The following is a 9,287-nucleotide window of genomic DNA, read 5'->3' as shown; positions in this document are numbered from 1 at the left end:
GTAAAATTTACTTCACTTGCCCCGGCTTGGGTAACCGGGGGTAGTGTTTGTAAAAACTGTGTTACCGGTATTCCCCCCAGTAGCTGGGGTTGTGGTTACCGGAATTTCTCTAACCATCTTTGTAGAAGTTTGAAAAAACTGGAGAAAAATGTAGTTCTAGCTTTATGCACGGATGGCGCCAATGAAGAAACACTAACCGAACCCCGGACAGATTACTGGTAACCTGGGGGTTAGATAGATGTTTCCCACGAGGGGTTAGACCCTGAGAAGATGGTTCTTCTGATAACCTGCAAAACAGACACCGTGAGCTCGTCACTGAGAAGGGGGGGTTCCTCCTTGTGACCACCCTCCGGCGTGAGAATCAGACTAGATTGCTCTTTAAATATAAAAGTATATTAAGAGATTGCTAGAGCAGATATCAGGTATAATATGATGATAATGTGATAAGATATGATATGATAATACAAGATAAGATCAGATGGTCATAACATTTGTGGTATTTATAGCCGAAGGTAGGTTTCCAAGGAGGTATGGCCGGCTGCAACAGTGTTCCTGTTCACCAACAGTAGTCTACGCACGTGCCCTGCTGGTAGTTGGTGGGTAGGTAGCGGCTGACAGTGACCAGGCCTGCTGTATACTATTCCTTTTCCACCAAATGTCAGCTACGCACGTGGTATGACAAGAGTTGGTGAGTAGGCAGCGGCTAATAGTGACATACAGTGTAGGAGCATGCTGCTCGCCATACTGTTGTCTATAAGCTGTCGTATCTTTAGTCAGATCTTTTTCCCATACCTCGTCAGGTACAGTACAGAAGATCTTTCTGTATCGTACGGACTGGCTTATTTGGGCGGGAGTATTCCCCCTCCCGCCCTTGTGCGGGATTGTTCCCGGCTTCGCTCATTCTCAGGTGACACTGAACGATTGAGAGCTAAGTGCCTTGTGCGTGTAGCCTTGCTGCGCGGGTGGCCTTCCCTAATGGCTTGTATCCGAGGCTGCGGGGACAGGCGGAGTCCTTCACCATTGGGAGGCATTTCCTGCGGGACAGCTTGCGTACTGCGCGTAAGGACGTCACGTCTCTGAGCATGGTTGGTCCTGCGGATCCAGTTGGTTTCTGCGCAGGACGTCCTGTTTAAGGTGAGTCTTGCAGGTTCAACTGGGCTCTGCTGGGACCTACCTCTTCAGGTTTGGATGTATCATGCGTTTCGTATTATTTTGTTGCATAGAATTGTTATAAGAAGCTTTAAAAATGTTTTTGATTCATGTTTCTTGACATATAATGATTCATATAAATAGTTTAGTTTGTATGTTGCTAAATGAAACACATGTACAGATGAAAACTGGACATGAATCTTTTCTACATAACTATCAACAGTCAACCCACCTTTGTTGACCAAGAAACAACATGGCTATGTGGTTCTGAAGAATGTGAACATATTATGTGGTGAACAAAAGGAGATAATGGTATCTTGGTATCGTGTTCACAATAATGTTGCCCCATATATAGGCTAATTACAATTGTAGCTCTCGATTGTTTCCCGTGTATAACGAGTCATAGCTCTGATACTCACTTGTTATGATCTGGAAAACACATACAATACTAAAACACACACGAAAGCAAATAAATAAAGCAAATAAATGAACATGAGAATTTATCGTGGTATGGTATAGATTGACCTATACCCACGAACTGTAACAAGAGTAATATATCTTATTATTGATGTGCCTCACTCTTAAGGAATTAGAAATACAATTATATGAATAGATTGAATTACAATAAGGTTTACACGTAGTACAAGAAACATAAAACATGCTTCTATTTAGGAATAGAATACGAGGACCGCCCGGGCGCATCCTAGTGATCTTCAACTAAGAAAGGACCCGACCAAAATGTACCTAAAAACGCCTCCAACCCCAACACTTGGATGAATAAACTTTAAAAGTTAAATGGGTCAGGATGGATAAAATAAAATTCTTCAATGAGGTCAGGATGGGTTAGGAGTATACAAGTGAGTTTCATTTATAGGTTAAAATTGGTCAAAACAAAATATCCAAGTTATCCAAAATTTATCTAATTCAAAATACCCAAACTATCACGTGCGAAACAAAACTCCCAAAAAAACGACCAAAACGAAGCAAAAACACCGAACCGACCAAAACGAAACTGAACCGAAATAGAAAAACGACCAAAACGAAACGAGACCGAAAAAAGGACCAAAACGAAACAAAAAAAAAGCGAAATGCAAACGAAAAGCTGACCAAAACGAAACAAAAACACCGGATCGACCAAAACGAAACTGAACCGAAATAGAAAAATGACCAAAACGAAACAAAAAAACGAAACGAAACCGAAAAACTGACCAAAACGAAACAAAAAAAAAACGAAATGCAACCGAAAAGCTGACCAAAACGAAACAAAAACACCAAATCGACCAAAACGAAACAAAAAAAAACAACACGAAACTGAACGAAATAGAAAAACGACCAAAACAAAACAAAAAAACGAAAAGAAACTGAAAAACTGACCAAAACGAAATGCAATCGAAAAGCTGCCCAAAACAAAAAAACACCGAATCGACCAAAACGAAACAACAAAACCAAAACGAAACTTAACTGAAATAGAAAACGACCAAAACAAAACAAAAAAATGATATGAAAACGAAAAGTTGACCAAAATGAAGCAAAAAAAAGCAAAATGCAACTGAAAAACTAACCAAAACAAAACAAAAACACTAAATCGACCAAAACGAAACAAAAAAAGAAATGAAACTAAACCGAAATAGAAAAACAACCAAAACGAAACAAAAAAACCGAAATGAAACCGTAAAACTAACCAAAAGAAAACAAAAAAAAAAGAAGCTAAATGCAACCAAAAAGCTGACCAAAACGAATCAAAAATACCGAACTGACCGAAACGAAACAAAAAAACAGAAACAAAACTGAACGGAAATAGAAAAACGACCAAAACGATACAAAAAACCGATATGAAACCGTATAACTGACCAAACCGAAACAAAAAAAAACGAAATGCAATCGAAAAGCTTACTAAAGCGAAACAAAATACTGAAATGTAGCCGACCAAAACGAAACAAAATGAATCAAAACAAAACAAAAAAAAACGAAATGAAACCGAATAAACCGACAAAACGAAATAAAAACACTGAAACCGAAAAATCGACCAAAACGAAAAGTATTAACCAAACCTGAACCGAAATGAAAAAGAAAAAACCGAACAAAACAAAACAGAGTAACTGAAAAGATCGAAACCTAAGAGCTAAACTAAACCTCTAAACCGAAATTTCTTTGGTTTTTTTTCCATAAACTAGGATGACGGGGGAAACATTTTAGTTATTTTACATTTTTCGTTTTTTATTTATATTTTGAATTTTATTTTTTTAATTATATTTTTTTGAATTTTTTGAGGGGTTTTGAGATCTTTTGTATTTTAACATTTACATGAGTCAAGATGAATTAACTCAACCCATCTTGACATTTATCAATCCTAACCCTTTTTTTAAAAAAATCCATCCTAACCTATACTCATCCTGACTCAAACCCATCTTGACTCATCACCTCAATCCAACCCAACCCATTCAAATTGTCACCTCTAGTCAGTGGCGGATTCAGAAACTTTGCTCAGTGGGGGAAAAATTTCGGTAAAACTACCGTGTATTGTCCACTTTTACAAATAAAATGGGGCTAAAACGTCGTTTTTTATATCGATCTTTCTTTCTTTCTGGAAAATCATAACCACGAAGGAAAATCATCTAAATCAACAAAACAAAATTTGAAGATGTTGCTTTTGTTTCACAAACCTTTTTATAACACCAAATATAGAACCCCGGAAGTTGATTTTAAACCAAGGCAATAAGAAATTTAGATGGACATGCTTCTAGTGCAAAAATTGAATTAGGCACGGAACCATTTATTGGTGGACTTTGAAAGACTTTTTGATAAAATAGGCTTTTGAATTAGCTTTTAGCAGGAAAGAGCAAAGGACTTTTGTGGCCAATGAATAAAATTCAAGGGGGATCTTTAATGTTAGATCTATTTTTGCAAAAAATATACAAATAAACTTTAGAATATACTTAGAAACTTAAAGTACCCCCCCCCCCCCCTCCCCCAACAATCAAGTAAATCCGCCCCTGCCTCTAGTCACCACCATGCATGTGCATGTAAGTGGTAAAAGTTGCAACTTTGTCAAGAGGATAGTTTATATATATGTGTTGTATTTTGCATACAAAGCCTAGTAGACCTTGTGTTGTTGTTTGGACTTCGATTTAGTTGTGTTTTCTTCTATTATTTAATTTTGGTAGTATAATTTTTTTTTACTTAAAATAAATAACAAGACCCAAGAAAGATACCAAGAATATTTTATCAACTGATTGATGGTTACATGGTGCAAGTAGGAGAATAATTTAAAAATCGGTATTTTACTTGTACCGGATTGGGTTAAAAAATTATACAACCGGTTGAACCACCTTATAATTTTCTATAAATGTAACTTTAATCCAAAAATAACCCAAAACTATATAATATTATAACAAATAATTAATCCATATTAAAAAAAATAATGCAAAAGCATTCAATCTTTAAAAAATAGTTCTAAAGTTTATACGTTTGAATGTTAATTGTTGGTTTAAAAGTAGTTTTGAAAAAATATGGGCTGCAAATATCAAAAATTTATCGGACTTAAAACCGGTTTTCCGATAAACGGTATTTTAGACAAAAACCGCCGGTACGATGTTCTAGTAAACCGGCCAAAAATACCAAACTCAAAATACCAACTTATTGTGCGAAATCCAGTTTAACTGGTTTAACCGGCCGGTTTGAAGCGGTTTTTAAAACATTGAGTAGGAGTTTAACATCAACATTTGGAAATTTGGTCATATAGAAATTGCCAATTGAATTTAATTTAATGGAATTGCTATTCTTTCGTCAACTAAAATCCATTGAAAGTTAGAAACGTGACGTTGTTTCTCTCTTTTGTTGTATACTTTTGAATTTTTGATTTTTGGTATTTGTCACAATCACATGATTATTAATATATACATTAATTTTTAGGAACCGTCTGTAGAAAAACAAAATAAAGAAGAAGAGGAAACACCATAACAAATTTTTTTTAACTTTTAGTAATATTCAAAAATACTTTATGAGCTAGGAGTAATATATCTTTGAACGTAAGTGTATTTTCTTAAACAGCAAAAGAGCATAACATTCCAAACAAAATAATAAAATAAAAAATAATAATAATTAAATAATGATACGTGCAACAACCTATATTACTATATATATCCCCAAAAAAACAAAAATAAAATACAATAAAAACAAAACAAGAAACTAACAAGACATCAAAAATATCATTGTTTTAAAGACCGGTATTTTACTTGTATTTGATTGGGCTAAAAAATGGTACAATCAGTTAAACCGGGTTATACCGAAAGTTTCAACCGATTGAATAGTTTACATTAAAAAAAATAGTTCTAAAGTTTACACGTTTGAATGTTAATTGTTAGGTTAAAAGTAATTTTGAAAAAATACGGGCCGTAAATATCAAAAATATCTCGGACATAAAACCGGAATTTTAGACAAAAACCGCCGGTATGATGTTCTAGCAAACCGGACTCAAAATACCGGTTTGCTATGCGAAATCCGGTTTAACCGGTTTAACCGGCCAGTTTGAACCAGTTTTTGAAACACTGAGAAATACACAAAGCTTTTGACTAAGTGTTACCTACTTATCTTGGTCTTGATTTTTATGAACTAAAAGTAAACATGCTTACGCATGCCAGTCCGTCACGTACCAATTGTTCTTTTAAAGAAAAGTCTTTCGCCTTAGAAAAAAAACACTATATATACACTACAAACTACAACTTATATAACAATAATAATCAAAAACATGGTATCCATTCCGGTAACAACGATCAGCTCATCCGAAGGCCGAAGACCCATTCCGCTAATAGGATTGGGTACCGCAAGCAGCACAGAAGTCGGTAATGATGTGAAAACTGCGGTTATTGAAGCCATCAAGGTTGGTTACCGTCACTTTGACACGGCTGCGCTCTACGGGTCCGAGAAACCTCTAGGGGAAGCCATCAAGGAAGCTTTGAGTCTCGGTCTCATTAAGTCACGGGACGAACTTTTTATTACTACAAAATTGTGGGGTGACTCCACTGAAGGCCACCTTGTGTTACCAGCCATCAACAAGAGTCTCGAGTAAGCTATGCTACATAATATTATTCCTCTACAAGATTTTTTTTTTTTTTTTTTTTTGTGGTGGACAAAATTAAAAGTTATTAAAATAGAATTACTTTCATCTTTCAAAATCATTTGTGGTACTACTGAAATAATATTCTCTTCATCTAAACACATATTCTTAAAAACCATAGGGGTAACAAGAACAACAATACCGGCAGGGTCGGCTCCAAAAAACAAAAAAAGTTTTGTGTCGAAGGCGAAAATTTTTATGGGATTTAAGTAAAAGAAATATTTTGTTAGGTTTAAATAATTTAATTTTATATGTGCTTAGTTGGTTATAATTTGAGTTTTGTAAAAAATTTTGTATTAAAATAAGATTAAACATGTCTAAAATGAGACTAGAACCCATAACCTTTTGGTTGGGAGTAATACTCCTTTACCACTAAACCAAGTTGTAGTTATGTAATTGAGTTTAACATTAAATATACATATTGTATTTAATAAAAATACATATATTAATTTTTGTTTAAATTTCGGGCCTAGCGGAGTGTCGGGACTGTGGCCGTCGACTACCCTGCCACCCCTATGGGCCGGCCCTAAATACCGGTTCGGTGTTCGGTTCGGTTCTAAAAATATTGTTCACCACACAATTGTGAAATTTTATGTCTCCGTAATACAAGGAAAAAATAATTATAACGTTATATAAACATATACCATCAAGGAAATTATTCTTGCGGGTCTCACCATATTATTTTTCCTTGTATAGATTTTCTAATTTTTTATTATGGATGACTGATGAGCAAATGGTGTTGGTATCGAATCGGTACCGACTATATAAGGTTTAGGAATCAGTATGGTATTACTAATGGTACGGTTTGATTTGGTACCGGTATTCACTAAATTTTTGCCTGTAGTACCGGTATCGGTATCAAGTTTTTAAGAAAATCGGGATCAGTGTTGGTATGAAACTGAGCTCTTCCCTACTTTCTACTATATGTTTCTAGTTTTCTCAAGACTTCAAAATAAACGCATAAATAAAAATAGATATTGACATTTGGGTGTTTGTGTTAAACAGGAATCTAGGACTAGAGTATGTAGATTTGTATCTAATACACTGGCCACTAAAGATAAACCAAGATGAGCTGAAAATCCCAATTCCTAAAGAGTGCATAGCTGCAATCAATATTAAAGAAGTTTGGGAAGGAATGGAAAAGTGTCAAAATCTTGGACTCACTAAATCTATTGGTGTAAGCAATTTCTATCCGAAACTAATTGAAGAAATCCTTTCCTTTGCTAAAATTCCCCCGGCCGTCAACCAGGTGATCATCTGCTCTATCCTCGAGTCATAACTATTTTCAGGGGTGTTTGGGATTCCTTATGAAAACTTCTTATAACTTTTCAACCAGTTAATAAGTTACAAAAGTGTAACTTATTAATTCTCACACCAAAAGCAAACCCAAACACCTTACTAATGCTATCTCGTCACTGATTTTCGTGTTGTTGTTGAAGGTCGAGATGAACCCGCTTTGGCAACAGAAGAAGCTTAATGAGTTTTGCAAAAAGAATGATATCCTTATCACGGGCTACTCCCCTTTAGGCGCAACAGGATCTAAATGGGGACACAACCGTGTCATGGAGTGTGATGTCCTTCAAGACATTGCCAAGTCTAGAGGGAAGACAATAGCTCAGGTACTCTTCATACCAAAAACTAATTAAGTCTTGCAAAAATTGTGGGTCGAGTCTAGTATAACATGTTAAAGTATATTAGGTTAAAAGTATGTCGTTTTTAAAAAATGTATCAAATATTTTGGCAAAATGGGTTCCGACAATGGTGGTGGTGGCGTCTTTCTAGAAAAAAAAAGGTATAAAAATAGCTTAGCCGTCCAATTTATTTTTCATGGCGGCTAGACGACATAAGGAGGAAGTGAACTAGTGGTGACGTGGATGGCTGATGTTGGGGACAACGATGGTGGGTGACGACAATGGTAGTTGTGGCGTCACAAGGACGAGGTGATGGTGCCACATAGTGTTAGTGGGTGGTGCTGGCTCGTTTTAATCATTTTTAAGTTGGCAAGTGTTATAGGAGAACCGATTGCATAATTCGAATAAATTTGAGTAGACCCAAATTGACCAGTGGTATAATGTGTGAACGCCCATAGACTCGTATAATTTGAGTAGACTCAAATGAACCATTAAGTAAACAAAAATTCCCAAATCAAATAATTAGCTTATATATGTACTAATCTTGTATTGGTTGACATGCAGATTTCTTTAAGATGGATGTATGAGCAAGGTGTGAGCTTCGTAGTAAAGAGTTTCAACACCGAGAGGATGAAGCAAAACTTAGACATATTCGACTGGTCATTGACCGAGGAAGAGTTGAACAAAATAAGCCAAATTCCTCAACAAAAACATATTTATATTACAGGTGCGTTGGTGAAAGAGGCTAACGATGTAATCACCGAGATTGATGCTGGTCTGGCATTTCAGTAAATAGTTTCATCATAAACTATGCATGTTATATACTTAAAACGCCAATAAGAGAGTATCGGTTTGACTGTATCGTATCATATTATCATTATCATTTGTTGTGTAAAACGCACTATTATAAAAAGAATTTAGTATCAAGATTTTCTTCTTGGAAATAATTATTCATGCATGTAAATGAATGATGTGTCGCTTAATGAAACATGTGTACTGATAAAACCGAGATCAAAGATCCACCCGTTGCACCTCATCACGGTGTAACCAAACCGAGAGTGTCTTCTTTGAGGGATCAGTTTTTTTAGATTTGGTTAAACTAGACGTTGGCCTCAGGTTGGAGATGTAAACGAATCATAATATAAAGGGTGATCCCCGTTATAGCGGGTTTTGGATGTTTTGGATGACTCTGAGTCTTTACTATTGGATACATCTAGGCCTATATAAACTTTTAGAATATATTGGACTGGAGGTGGGCCGAATTAAAGTATTTTGGGTACGGTTGGATTGATGCGATACTATTTGCGGGTTATGAGGAAGACGGGTCAACTAATCGACACGTTATCATTGGCTGTTTGGTCGAAGCAAATCATGAAGTCAACATTAGTCAA

At 35.7% G+C, this 9,287-nt stretch overlaps 1 protein-coding gene across 1 annotated transcript; it reads left to right on the top strand.

Moving 5' to 3' along the window:
- The first annotated feature begins 5,869 nt into the window (after positions 1 to 5,869).
- LOC143551350 (D-galacturonate reductase-like) lies at positions 5,870 to 8,942 on the top strand. The gene is made up of 4 exons (XM_077041807.1): positions 5,870 to 6,213; positions 7,271 to 7,514; positions 7,705 to 7,884; positions 8,461 to 8,942. Exons 1-4 carry the CDS (start codon positions 5,897 to 5,899, stop codon positions 8,686 to 8,688), a joined length of 969 nt encoding a protein of 322 aa, XP_076897922.1. The 5' UTR covers positions 5,870 to 5,896; the 3' UTR covers positions 8,689 to 8,942.
- The last annotated feature ends 345 nt before the right edge of the window (positions 8,943 to 9,287 follow it).

Source organism: Bidens hawaiensis, unplaced genomic scaffold, assembly GCF_021521415.1.
Source record: "Bidens hawaiensis isolate Kalapana, Puna unplaced genomic scaffold, B.hawaiensis_p1.1 tig00016367_1, whole genome shotgun sequence".
Classification (NCBI taxonomy): Eukaryota; Viridiplantae; Streptophyta; class Magnoliopsida; order Asterales; family Asteraceae; genus Bidens; species Bidens hawaiensis.
The sequence above is the reverse complement of the archived record's forward strand: the minus strand, read 5'-3'. Positions and strand labels throughout refer to the sequence as shown.

Coding starts and splice junctions, on each gene's coding strand:
- LOC143551350 (XM_077041807.1), top strand. CDS start 5,897: ATGGTATCCATTCCGGTAACAACGATCAGCTCATCCGAAGGCCGAAGA. Junction 6,214..7,270: donor GCCATCAACAAGAGTCTCGA/GTAAGCTATGCT, acceptor TGTGTTAAACAG/GAATCTAGGACTAGAGTATG. Junction 7,515..7,704: donor TTCCCCCGGCCGTCAACCAG/GTGATCATCTGC, acceptor TTGTTGTTGAAG/GTCGAGATGAACCCGCTTTG.